The sequence below is a fragment of the Drosophila nasuta genome, chromosome 2R (genome assembly GCF_023558535.2).
Source record: "Drosophila nasuta strain 15112-1781.00 chromosome 2R, ASM2355853v1, whole genome shotgun sequence".
Classification (NCBI taxonomy): Eukaryota; Metazoa; Arthropoda; class Insecta; order Diptera; family Drosophilidae; genus Drosophila; species Drosophila nasuta.
In genome coordinates, this window is record NC_083456.1 from 28,851,166 (window position 1) to 28,866,022 (window position 14,857).

The window sequence follows — 14,857 nt, forward strand, 5'->3', positions numbered from 1 at the left end:
TACTCGACCTATTGGATTTTGCATGACCCATCAAAACTATAATGAGACTGGACAATTAGTACATAATAATAACCAACCGTTAAGTGAAGCATTACCTCTCATTTGCTTTAGTAATAATCCGGATGATCCTTGTCTTTTCCAAGAATATAATTGATATGAATGCGGCCATAAATCACTCGATATCATAGATTGATAAAATGGAAACTATATTTAAAATCAAGTTTTTGTTGTACAAATTTTTAGAAAACTTATTTTTGTTATTCTGAGAATTCGTTTTAAATTCAAAATTTTGTTATCATTGTCAAGTCCACGCGAGTTACTTGGCAGTGTGCCAAGAGCTAATACTGTTGTTGTGCCATTATCAAAACATTTAAAAAAAATATATATTTGGCAGAGGAGCAAACTAGATATATTTTTCAATATATTTTTTCCCGGAATTTAACTTTGTATAAATTTATAGGTACATAAACCTTAATTCCCATTTTTTTAAACGAAATTCTTGGAATTTATATTTTTTTTCCTATAAATACAAAATCCCTATATGTATACATGTATGTATGTCTGTTTCCCATCTTTCCCATCGTCAATGAAACTAATGAAAAATTACACAATAGCAACAACTTGTGTACCGCGTAAGCGAATATATTTTTTTCGATTTATTACTTATCAAGTGCAAGTTGTCGAACTCCCCTTCATTTAAACAATCATTTTAGCGCGCCACGACCATAAGATTAAATTTTAAAAATCCGCGCAATATATACCAAATCATCACAGCCACAATTGCTTACATGGGCCACTGGCTTCTATTTGTCGACTCATATCGATAACAGGAGGAACTTGCAATGCGGAGTTTCTTAATGTCCGATGATGGAACTGGAAGACGACATATTGAGTGGCAATTGCTTGTGCTTTATGGATCTTCTTCTACTTGACCTATTGGATTTTGCATGACCCAGTGATGCTGGACAATTAGTAGTTAATAATAACCAACTGATAAGTGAAGCATTACCTCTCATTTGCTATAGTAATAATCCGGATGATAATGCGGCCATAAATCACTCGATATCATAGCTTGATCAAATTAAAACTATACTTAAAATCAAGTTTTTGTTGTGCTAATTTTTAAATATCTTATCGATTACATACACGTTATATACCGCGGTCTAGCACCAGATTATATTAACGCCATGTTCAGCTATTAAACATTACTGGGAAAGGTTACTCATTGGTTAATGCACAACGACTCAAATGATGTCCATCGTTATATTGACCACTTACTTAGAAATGGTAATCGCATCGATTAGTTTGAATAAAATATAATGGACATTGTTCCAGCAATTTATTCTTAAAGTCAGCCATTTGATATTGTATAAAATAATTCATTGTATTAATATCAGAATCCAGAATGGAGCCGCCCCGACCAGTAGAATCGAAGCGATTACCATTTTTAAGTAATTTGTCAATGTAAGCGTATACATCATTCGATTTGTTATGCATTAACCAGTATAGTATATAAAAATTCCCAGTAATGTTTCATAACTGAATATAGTCGACGCGTTTATCGTTGTAAATATTCTTTATATCCGGAAGTCTCGTAGTATTAAGGATTTCTAAAGTAGATGGTTCAAGTTCTTTAAAACCACGTATGTATCGCATCAAATGATTAGAAAAACAGACTCTGTTGGCGGGCGAACTAAATTTTCTACTGGGGCTTCGCCAGCGCATTTCCTACTGGGCATTTGTAATCGGTGATTCTCTTTTGTGCATTGGAATTTCACCGTTACGTTCGCTAGAAGTAGCAATGCAGCTGCAAATTTCGGCAGCGTGATTTAATTTGAATTTGTATTTGAGCCCAAGCAGAGGCAAATAATTGTTAACAATAAAATAGGGATTTGAAGGTGTGCGCAGAGCACGAATGTAAGTAAAATTATGAAATTATAACGAAATGTAAATAATGTAATGAAAATAATAAAGATTTCAGCAAATATTGATCCACTACAAGTTGTTGTTTTCGAGTAGTGGATTGCTCGAAGTACGAGCAACGGCACACCAACCAAGGCACGGATCCGGTGCCAACACTCTGAAATATTCAGTCTCACTCTGAATTAATCAGTCTCATCGGAAACATTCAGTCTGAATCTGGAATAATATCAGTTTTTGGAGATACACATATTGTGTGTGGAGCACTTTGAAAGTTTGCAACTGGAGTCGTGACATAACCTCAACTACGACTATGGCAAATCGGGAGGAACACGTGCCTGGAAAGAGATGACGAGTGATGGTCAGCAATTAGATGGAGCTGCTCCTCAAGATCCAATGGGACCTGCCAATGGTTTACATGAAGCCGTTAATGTGCAGGCAGCTGTCGCGGGTTTTGAGCGCAATGGAGCAGCAAATATAGGCCGCTCATCTTCGTCATATGGAATCAGCACATCGTCGAGTTCATCAACTCCTATCCAGCATAAACCGGCAAACACACAAATGTACTTTGATAGTTCGGGATATGGCACGGTGGTCAACAAGCTCCATATGGATTCATCTCGTGGAGGATTGACAATGCCATATCAAGCGAACACTGCAGCAGCGATGGGTGGTATAATCAATGGATTGCCACAGCCGGGATCAATGGGATTGCCCAGTAATCTTCAACAACCAAATGACATGCACGCTGCCAATTCATTGGCTAGGAGTGGGCCTTTGACGGCCGCTCAAATCAGTGCACGACATGTCATCAGCCGAGATCTACCTACTTTCACTGGAAAGCCTGACGAATGGCTGCTGTTCATTAGCAATTATGAGCAGTCGACGGAAAGATGTGGATTCAGTAACGAGGAAAATCTTATACGCTTACAGAAGTGTCTTAAGGGCCAGGCACTGGAAGCGGTACGCGGAAAATTGATGGTGCCAGATACAGTGCCGTATGCAATTGGAACATTGAGAATGCTGTATGGCCGACCAGAAATAGTACACGCCGCGTTACAAGGAAAATTGAGAGACGAGCCAGCGATAAAGGCAGATAATTTGGACTCCGTCATTCGACTAGCCCTTGCTGTCCAAAATTACTGCGCAACTATGTCTGCATTGGGTCTTCATGACTTTTTGCATGATCCTGTCTTGTTGAACGAATTGGTCGCAAAGATGCCGAGCAGTATGAAGTTGGACTGGGGTCGACACCGATTGGCAAATCAAAGCGTCAACATGGCCACATTCGACAATTGGCTTTTCAATGTGGCAATGTGTGCCAGTATGGTAACTCCGTATGATGTCGGCCGAACGACCTCAGCCAAAGCTTCAAAAGAAAGGTTGTTTGTGCACAGTGTTAGCGACAACAATGAGGAGACTCAACAGCGACAGCATCATGGAGAATCAGAGAAGACAACATGCCCAAAATGTGGAGGTACGCACCGACTGTCGGAATGTGTCGACTTTCGAGCATTGAACGTTAAACAGCGCTGGAAGTTTGCGAAATCGAAACGGCTATGTTTCTGTTGTTTCTGGCGGCATCTCGTACGAAACTGCAAAGCTAAAGAAACCTGTGGCGTCGATGGATGCAAATCAATTCACCACGTACTACTGCATACCGCCGCAGGCAGTGATGGCAGAACCAAGCTGACTGGGCAAACAGTGCACCGATCTGCCAACAAGGAGGAGTCTTCAATCATGTTTCATGGAAAGACGGCGAGTAGCCCTCTCTTTCGCTATATCCCGATAACGATCCACGGCAAATCCAAATCTGTGAAAACATTTGCTTTGGCCGATGAAGGAGCTGCTTGTTCTTTAATTGAAAGATCCTTGTCTGACGAGCTCGAGCTAGAAGGACCGGCAACTCAATTGTGCCTGAAATGGACAGGTGATGTTTCTAAGGTTGAAAACAATTCGCAATCGTTGGACATCACTGTATCAACTACGAGTATGGAATCGCAGCGATACATTCTGAAAAGTGTGCGAACAGTGTCTGATCTCGACCTACCAGAGCAAAGCCTCGACCAGCAATTATTGGAGTCTCGAGTCACCTCTGTACGTTGCCTATAGATCCCTATTCCAACGTACGAGCACGAATCATCATTGGACTCGACAACATTAAATGGACTATTCCGCTGGAGTTGCATGAAAGTGAAGACGACGATGTTATTGCAGCACGCTGCAGGCTTGGCTGGGCTGTTTACGGCCGCTCAGCAAAGGAATACTCATCGATTCCACGCCTGCTACATATTTGCCAATGTAGTGAGACTGGCAGTTTGGATGTTGCATTGAAAGAGTACTTTTCTTTGGAATCAATGGGAATTGTCGCTACGATCAATCCATTACGATCCAAAGACGATGAGCGATCGATGCAAATCATGGAAGCAACGACAACGTTCTTGGCAGACGAGAAAAGGTGGCAAACTGGATTACTGTGGAGATTCGACAAAGTGGTCTTGCCTGACTCCTATGAAATGTGTCTTAAGCGACTAAAATGTCTTGAATCGAAAATGTCGAAAGATCCGCAGTTACGCAACTTCATGCTAACGACGATGAAAAACTATAAGGAAAATCGTTACATCAGACGCCTGGATGATAGTGAGTTGGCGCGTAAAGATATAACATGGTTTCTTCCTATCTTTACCGTCACCAACCCTAACAAGAAGAAGACACGTTTAGTGTGGGACGCCGCAGCGAAGATCCAAGGAGTGTCTCTAAACGACTGCCTGCTAAAAGGTCCTGACACACTTGCATCATTGATGGGCATTCTAATACGCTTCAGAGAACGCCCAATTGCTATTTCGGGAGACATACGCGAAATGTTCCACCAAGTGAGGGTGCGACCAGAGGATCAGGCAGCTCAGAGATTCCTCTGGCGTGATGGAAACTCGCAACGGCCACCGGAGGTATACGTCATGCAAGTTATGACTTTTGGAGCATCGTGTTCACCTTCCTTGGCAAGTTACGTTTTGAAACGCAATGCTCAACGATATGAAGCTGAATATCCCGAGGCCGTAAAAGCCATTTGCGGCAACACTTTCGTCGATGACTGGCTTCAGTCTGTGGACTCAGTAGCTGAGATGACAAAGCTGGCCCAGGCTGTAAAACTAATTCATGCTGGTGGAGGATTTGACATGCGACACTGGACATCAATTCTCAAGCAGTGGTCTGTGCTCTTGAGAATAGATATGACATGTTGGACAAGCCAATTTGTTACCCAGACGTTGGTCCGGAAAAGGTTCTGGGCATGTGGTGGCAACCTGGAGAAGATTGTCTAACGTTTATGGTGAAGCCAGATACGATCGCAAAGGCTCTGGATGGTCGGCCAACTAAACGCCGCGTCCTGAGCATGATTATGACCATATTCGACCCCCTTGGAATTGTTGGATTTTTCAACATACGCGCAAAAATCATTCTGCAAAATATATGGAGGAGTGGAGTCGGATGGGATGAGCCGCTCAAAGAAGAAGACGAGGCAGACTGGCGTCGTTGGTTGGATTTGGTGCCAACGTTAAACAATCTGCGTATAGCCCGATGTTTGAAAGGAGTTAGTGCAGCTAGATGTCTGGAAATGCATACATTTGTAGACGCAAGTGTTAATGCATACGCTGCCGTCGTATACATCCGAGCTGAAGTAGACGATCAAGTTCATTGCAGTCTTGTAGCGTCGAAAACAAGAGTTGCTCCATTGAAACCAATTTCGATACCTCGCATGGAACTCATGGCTGCTGTTTTGGGACTGAGGTTGGCCAGATGTATCGAGTCTGAAATGTCAGTACACGTTGACAAGAAAGTGTTCTGGACAGACTCTAGAGACGTTCTATTCTGGATACGTTCGGATGTTCGTAAGTTTCACCAATTTGTTGCACTCCGCATTGGCGAAATCTTAGAAGGATCAGATGTGAGTAACTGGAGATGGGTCCCGTCAGCGCAAAATGTGGCCGACGATGGTACCAAATGGACAAGAACGCCTGTCATTAACGAAGCGAATAGGTGGTTCAGAGGGCCTCAATTTCTATATTCGGATGACTCTCAGTGGCCGCAGATGAACATTGATGCGAGCCAACATAGCCATACTATTCTGCAACACGTCGAAGAGCAATTGGAAGCCATGTCACCTTTGAGCTGTATCTCACCAGACCCAGAAAGATTCAGCAAACTGGAGAGATTAAGAGCCGCGCAGTTGCGAGTATTGGATTTCGTGCGATCTATTGTCAAGAAGAGCATGGGATCGGAATTGAAGAAGTTATTATTACTTGAGCGGCCAATCGAGATGGATATCATTCTAATACGAGTGTGCCAGGAAACCGAGTATTTCAGCGAGATGAAATGCTTGAAAACGGGAAGCAGTATTATGGATCGGAAGAGCAAGCTATTCAAATGCTCTCCGTACTTGGACGAAGTGAGCATACTGCGCGTCAAGGGAAGAATCGACGTAATAGAAGGAGTCGAAGTAAACCTAAAGCGACCCATAATCCTACCAAGAAGACATCGATTTACATATCTGCTGGTTGAGTCGTATCATCGCCGGTACCATCATCTGTACGACGAGATCGTGGTCAATGAACTACGGCAAAAGTTCCTGATATTTGGTCTGAGAGCCTTGGTGAGAGAGGTTTCTCAAACTTGTCCAGCATGCCGGATGAGGCGCGCGCGTCCTAGGCCTCCAGAAATGGGAAGTCTACCGCGCGAGCGTTTGGCGCACCACATGGCGCCGTTCACCTATACAGGAGTGGATTACTTTGGGCCCATCGACATCATCGTTGGACGACGGCACGAGAAGCGCTGGGGTGTTCTGTTCACATGCCTCACAATTCGTGCCGTACACCTAGATATCGCAACGTCACTGTCAACCGACTCTTTTCTTTGTATTCTAAAGGCATTTATAGCGAGACGTGGTTGCCCGCGACGAATGATGTCCGATAATGGAACTAACTTCCGAGGTGCGAGTAGAGTGTTAAAAGATGAAGTGGAGCGTATATCGACCAGGGATGTGGAGACCAAATACCCAGAAATGGAGTTCATGTTCATTCCGCCAGGCTCACCGCACATGGGCGGTGCATGGGAAAGATTGGTACGCTCAACAAAGTCCATTCTAACGGAGATCTTGCCGCCTGGTGGATTGCGAGAAGAAGTGCTTCGTGCTGCGTTGGCTGATGTGGAGGGTATTCTCAACTCACGCCCACTCACATATGTACCACTGGAATCGGCAGACTCAGAAGCGCTTACACCGAACCATTTCCTCTTGGGCCACTCTAGTGGAATTCGTGAACGAGACAGCGAAATCCATAACGGTGACAAGCTTGCCAAAGGATTCAGAATTTCGAGCCAGTTAGCCGATCAGTTCTGGAAAAGATGGATTCGAGAATATCTGCCAACGCTTACGCGCCGTACCAAATGGTTCCATCCGCCGCCAGATTTGATCGCCGTGAATGACATTGTTGTTATCGCAGATGAGAATGGCAAACGAAACAGCTGGCCCAAAGGAGTTGTGGTAGATATTCACCGATCGAGAGACGGTCAGGTAAGGAGTGCCGTTGTACGCACTCCAGAAGGTATTATGACTCGCCCCGCCGTAAAGCTAGCCAAATTAGATTTGAAAATTGGTAATACACAACGCGAATGCTAGTGAATTACGGGGTGGGGAATGTTGGCGGGCGAACTAAATTTTCTACTGGGGCTTCGCCAGCGCATTTCCTACTGGGCATTTGTAATCGGTGATTCTCTTTTGTGCATTGGAATTTCACCGTTACGTTCGCTAGAAGTAGCAATGCAGCTGCAAATTTCGGCAGCGTGATTTAATTTGAATTTGTATTTGAGCCCAAGCAGAGGCAAATAATTGTTAACAATAAAATAGGGATTTGAAGGTGTGCGCAGAGCACGAATGTAAGTAAAATTATGAAATTATAACGAAATGTAAATAATGTAATGAAAATAATAAAGATTTCAGCAAATATTGATCCACTACAAGTTGTTGTTTTCGAGTAGTGGATTGCTCGAAGTACGAGCAACGGCACACCAACCAAGGCACGGATCCGGTGCCAACAGACTCCATCAACACTTCCAAGAAGTTTGTTGGAAAAAATGGAAAATAATAATAATATGCAAAAACTCACATCGTTCTACAGATTACGTTGCCATGAAACTAATGCGCAATATATAAATGAAAAAATAAATAAATAAAAGAATGCAGTAACACAAGATTTTTCTTCGATCATTTATTTCAATTTATGACAACAGATATGCTCAATTTCAGTGCTGCGAGAAGTTTGTAAATAGTATGATGGACATTCTTTTAGCAACCAATTCTTCAAATTACCTAAATTATTTTGAATAAAATAATTCATTGTCCGAAAATCGGAACCCTCAATTTTGCCGCCAGAACCAGTAGAATCATAACGATTGCCTTTTTTAAGTAATTTGTCAATATAAGCGTATACATCATTCGGGTTGTTATGCATTAACCAGTAAGTAAAAATTCCCAGTAATGTTTCATAGCTGAGCATAGCGTTAATATAATCTGGTGCTAAAAAGCGGTATTGAACTTGAAAATAATCGATGGTATTATTGTTGTAAATGTTCTTTATATCCGGAAGTTCCGCAGTATTAGGCGCGTCAAAAGATGAGCGTTGAAAACCTTTAAAGTCACTTATTTGTTCCTTCAAATTATTATAATAACAGACTCCATCATCACCATATATTATTCGTGTGAGCAATGTGAATAATATGCACCAAATAAATATACGTTTGTCCATTATTCGCGAAGAAAAACTGAATGCTTTTAGTCAGAGGTTAAGAAAAAGACTGTTTACCAACCAATAGAAATCATGGGTTTATATAGTCGAGACGTTTCTATATGTATAATTTACTGCGACTGTGAAAAATAATAAAAAGTTGTTTTTTTTTTCTTTGGGTCGTATAAATACACGTTGATTGGTGAGTTTTCGAATTAGTATAATTTGTTTGCTTAGCACAGAAACTATGAGATTGATACAATTTGTAATTTGTTTACTGTTTGTCCAATGTGGTAAGTTAATTTTTTTCGATTTTTGTTTAAAACTATATAGTAATATATGTATATTTTTTAGGACTTTCCTCTGAATGGAATTTTAAATCATATGTTCAGAATTACTTTTTTAAAAGTTTATACAATTTTAGACATCCTACGCGAAGAGCAGCCGATAACTTGGTAGTCCCAAAAACTGTGAGAATCAAAAGTTTTGAACATTATTTACTAAAGGATGATGACAGTTATTGCGAATCAAATTTGGTAAAACGCAGTTTGGGTAATGTTCCCGATTCGCACTCGGCTTTTGCATTAATGATTGTTTATCTAATTGCTCGAGCTATAAATCCAAATGATTTAGCATATGTGGAATTAGAAAGACCTTACCATACACAATTCTCACCGTTTCGTACAATAATTGTACGTAATGCTGCAAACTCTCAGGGAGCTCCATATATTGTGCCACTTTATTTAGCTGCAACAATCCGACCTTCACATATTCCAACCCAATGACCACGCTGGACATTTATTGGCTGGATGCTTAGGTGGCCCCTCATTCGATCAATTCAATTTTTCGCCTCAAACGGCGCGTTTAAACACAAATTCGCGATGGTCACAGGAGGAACTTGCAATGCGGAGTTTCTTAATGTCCGATGATGGAACTGGAAGACGACGTATTGAGTGGCAATTGCTTGTGCTTTATGGATCTACCTCTACCAGAACCACTAGTTTTTATTTAATTAAAATACATATGCATTCGAACACTTCTACAAAAATAAAAGCTTTTGTGTGACAGTAAAATAATATACTGATATCACACTATGGAAAATAAGTTTAAAATGATGTTCAAATAATTTATTCTGCGAATTACTCGTTTTAAATGGTATATTTTTTTAATAACTCATTGTCACACGAATAATTTGATAGTTGGTTAAGAACTCTATTTTTTCCGAATATATGAACAAAGTTAAATTCATAAATGTATATACGATTGATTCCCATTGTAATTTATTGATATATTTTGTTCCTCGAAACACGTTGCCACGAAACTAATAAAAATACAGTAATAATTTATATTTTCTGGTTTTGCAAATAAACAAATGAAAAATAATAAACAAACAAAATTTTTCTTCAATCATTTATTCCAAACTATAACAACAGATATGGTTATCCGATTTGCGGCGATTAGTTTGAATAAAGTATGATGGACATTGTTCCAGCAACTTATTCTTAAAGTCAGACATATGATCTTGTATGAAATCATTCAATGTATCAATATCAGAATCCAGTATGGAGCCTCCCGAACCAGTTGAATCGATGCGATTACCATTTCTAAGTAAATGGTCAATATAACGATGGACATCATTTGAGTCGTTGTGCATCAACCAATGAGTAAACATTCCCAGTAATGTTTTATAGCTGAACTTGGCGATAATATAATCAGGTCTTAAAAAGCGGTATTTTACGCGTATGTAATCGCGCTTATCGTTATAAATGTTGTCTTTATCCGGAAGCTTCGTAGTATCAGCGATTTTTAAAGTTGATGACTTATAATCTTTGTAGTCTTTGACTCGAAACAAATCATTATAATGACAGAATTTATCTTCTGCAACACTATATTGTATGGGTGTGAGCAAAGTGAAAACCATGCACAACAAAAATATACTTCTGCTCATTATTCGCTTTGAAAACTGAATGTTTTTAGACAGAGATATATAAAGGACTGATTTCCATCAATACAAATCGTGGGTTTATATTAGAGGTCTGCATGAATACAGTCAAAGCAGCATTTGGTACTCTCACTCAAAGTTCTGACTGACTGAGTGAGACACTGATTAAAACGGATTTGGCAAATGGGGTAAAGGCATGAGTAGAAAATTTACTCTATGCGAACGGCGACGCAATACACGAATGAGTTTCGCGACCGAGGACTCGGTTAGTTGTGCGTCGCATTTGCGACGTCACATTAATTGCGTGTTTGTTTTTATATCCGCTACCCATAGGGTAGAAGGGTATTATAACTTTGTGCCGACAGGAAATGTATGTAACAGCTAGAAGGAGGCATCTCCGACCCTATAAAGTATATATTATATAACATATTCTTGATCAGCATCAACAGCCGAGACGATTTAGCCATGTCCATCTGTCTGTCTGTTCGTCTGCCCGTATGAACACCTAAATCTCAGAGACTATAAGAGATAGAGCTATAATTTTTTTTTTCGACATGTTATGTTTGCCCGCAGATTAAGTTTGTTTCAAATGTTTGCCATGCCCACTTCCGCCCCAGCAAATCAAAAAAAATCGAAAAACAAGCATTTAAAGCTATTTGCTAATTTTGGTATATACAATAATTACTATAGTAGTTATGATTCCTGAAAATTTTGTTGCGATCAGATAAAAATTGTGGAAGTTATTAAAGAAATACTTTTGTATGGGCAAAACCGCCTACTTACTAGGGGTCTTAGTTGCTTTGGCCGACAATCTATTGTGCCGTCTATGGTATATTTTGAATACGGTACTATATCGATATACCAAATATACCATTTGGTATATTTTTAGTATTTTTGTAGTATATTCGGTATATTTTGAGAAAATACCGCAAAATATATTTCTTTTATTCAAAATGGGTAGCGGGTATCTCACAGTCGAATACACTCGACTGTACCTTTCTTACTCGTTATAACTCAATTTGATGCTCGCTGCTTCTGCTCTGCCTGCCATGAACGACGAGAATGCCAAAACTTCATTCGAATACTCGAAACATTTACTCTGCATTCACTCATTCTATCCATTACGCATTGGTTTGAATTTCACTCATTTTGCATACGAGGGCTGCTATTTAAGTTTCTGGTCTAGGTCACTTCTTGCCATATTATGACCAATTGGCTATTTCCCAAAGAAAGTTTGGACTTTTATCGATAAAAGGTCCATACAACTTTTTCATGTGCGACCACGTTTGATATCGATAAACGATTAATCAAAAACTTACCTCGGAAGAAAAATCGAATTTACTCGTGAACACTTTAGAGCAATCATTTTTCATAACTTTCGACTTGGATTATTACGACAAGAGTGCACCGATGAATTTAAATCTTTTTTAAGGTGATGAAGTGCCATCCTATAGCCCTGTGAAAAACTGGTTTAATGGATTCTATCGTGGCCGATGCTCGCTGGAAGACGAAGGTTGTGAAGGTCGTCCAAAAACAGACGTTGTGCCAGAAAACATTGATGCCGTCCGTGAACTGATAATGCTAGATCGTCATGTGACATATCGTGAGATAGAGGCATCCTTGGACATTTCTTCCACCAGAATACATTCGATATTGCATAAACACCTGGTCGTAAAAAAGGATTGTTCTCGTCTCTCCCACACAATTTGGCAATTGCTCAAAAAAAGGCTTGTGTGGATTGGTTCAAAGAAATGTGGAAAAAATACATTCCCTGTGCTTCAAAAGACATTTATAAGATCGTCACAGGTGACGAATCATGGATCTATGGTTATGAGCCCAAAACAAAACAGCACATCAAGGAAAAAGGCGTGGTCATCAATTTTCGATGTCAGATGATGCTGTTGAAGCGTTCAAAAACCATGTTTTGGAGGTGCCTCAATCATAGTGGAAAAGTGCTTCGACAATTGGTTTGAGCGCATTCAAAAGTATATATGTAAATCTTGCTGGAGAATACTGTGACAAACAATAAATCCATTTTTTTTTTATAAATATTCGCATTTTCATTATTGGGCCAGAAATATAAATAGCAGCCCTCGTACAACGAAGACAACCCTTACCAATGCCCAATTCACTTTGTTGAAACGGATTTGGCACGCCGAATTGCGACTTAAGCTTGTTGTACTCAAATAGCCGAAAATTTTGAGTGCATTCATGCAGACCTCTAGTTTTGAAAGGTTTCTATATGTATAATTTACTGCGACTGAAAAATAATATAAAGTTGATTTTTTTTTTTTGTTACGTTGAGTCGTATAAATACTCGTCGATTGGTGAGTTTTCGAATTAGTATATTTTGTTTGCTTCGCACTGAAACTATGAGATTGATACAATTTTTAATTTGTTTACTATTTGTCCAATGTGGTAGGTTAATTTTTTTCGATTTATGTTATGTTTAACACAATATAGTAATATATGTATACTTTTTAGGACTTTCTTCTGAATGGAATTTTAAATCATATGTTCAGAATTACTTATTTAAAAGTTTATACAATTTCGGGCATCCTACACGAAAAGCAACCGATAACTTGGCAGTCCCAAAAACTGTGAGAATCAGAAGTTTTGAAAATTATTTACTAAAGGATAATGACAGTTATTGCAAATCGAATTCGGAAAAACGCAGTTTAGATAATGTTCCCCATTCACACTCGGCTCTTGCATTAATGATTGTTTATCTAATTGCTCGAGCTATAGATCCAAATGATGTAGCGTATGTAGAATTAGAAAGACCTTACCATATAGAATTCTCACCGTTTCGTACAATAATTGTACGTAATGCTGCAAATGCTCAGGGAGCTCCATATATTGTGCCAGTTTATTTAGCTGCAACAATTAGACGCTCACATATTCGATGTGGGGATCGAGAACCTATTCCCAGCTTTATACGAAACTATCTGGAGAATCTCGTGACGAGATTACCGAATGACCACGCTGGACACTTATTGGCTGGATGCTTAGGTGGCCCCTCATTCGATCAATTCAACTTTTCGCCTCAAACGGCGCGTTTAAACACAAATTCACGATGGTCAGAGGAGGAACTTGCAATGCGGAGATTCTTAATGTCCGATGATGGAAGTGGAAGACGATATATTGAGTGGCAATTGCTTGTGCTTTATGGATCTTCTTCAACTCGACCTATTGGATTTTGCATGGCCCATCAAAACTATAATGAGGCTGGACAATTAGTAGATAATGATAACCAACCGATAAGTCAAGCATTACCTCTCATTTGCTTTAGTAATAATCCAGATGATCCTTGTCTTTTCCAAGAATATAATTGATATAATGCGGCCATAAATCACTTCATATCATAGCTTGATAAAATTAAAACTATATTTAAAATCTAGTTTATTAGATTTTAATACTTATTTTTTATTATTCTGAGAATTTTAAATTGAAAATTTTGTTATCATTGTCAAGTCCACGCGAGTTACTTGGCAGTGTGCCAAGAGCTAATACTGTTGGTGGGCCTTTATCAAAACATTAAAAAAAAAAAAATTCGGCAGAGGAGCCAACTAAATATATTTTTTCCCGGAAATACAAAGTTAAATTTATAGATACATAAACCTTAATTCCCATTTTTTTAAACGAAATTCTTGGAATTTATATTTTTTTCCTATAAATACAAAATCCCTGTATGTATACATGTATGTATGTCTGTTTCCCATCTTTCCCATCGTCATTGAAACTAATGAAAAATTACACAATAGCAACAACTTGTGTACCGCGTAAGCGAATATATTTTTTTCGATTTAGTATTTACCAAGTGCAAGTTGTCGAAGTTGATGAGAATGGGGGGAAAGCATACAGGTCAAAGTGTCTGATTGCATTCAACTTGGTGAATGATTCCTGTCACTACTTTCTTCAATCCGACGCACTACCTCCACGTGGTTCTCCCTGGATTGTCACTCGACAGCCGTTGAGTGGCAAACTAAAGCGTGCGACGAGAGTCCTAACTCTACAAACTAGGTTTTGGCGTAGGACTTGGAATCCACCCATGTAAAACACAATCTCAGTGAAGGAAGCAAGAGAAGCCTCGGAAAGGAACCGATATGTTCGTAGGGAGCATGCACCAACTAATCAGTAAGATATGGCTCACGGAGAGCATGCCCGAAGATTGGAACCTCAGCATGATCTGTCCTATCCTGAAGAAGGGTGATGCCAC

The 14,857-nt window shown here is 39.7% G+C and overlaps 1 protein-coding gene across 1 annotated transcript; it reads left to right on the forward strand.

Moving 5' to 3' along the window:
* Positions 1-6,188: 6,188 nt before the first annotated feature.
* On the forward strand, positions 6,189-7,967 carry LOC132785922 (uncharacterized). The gene is made up of 2 exons (XM_060792251.1): positions 6,189-7,848; positions 7,906-7,967. The coding sequence occupies exon 1, from the start codon at positions 6,236-6,238 to the stop codon at positions 7,589-7,591; it is 1,356 nt and encodes a 451-aa protein (XP_060648234.1). The 5' UTR covers positions 6,189-6,235; the 3' UTR covers positions 7,592-7,848; positions 7,906-7,967.
* Positions 7,968-14,857: the final 6,890 nt, after the last annotated feature.

Excerpts from the sequence above, each read along its gene's own strand:
- LOC132785922 (XM_060792251.1), top strand. The coding sequence starts at position 6,236 with ATGGATATCATTCTAATACGAGTGTGCCAGGAAACCGAGTATTTCAGC.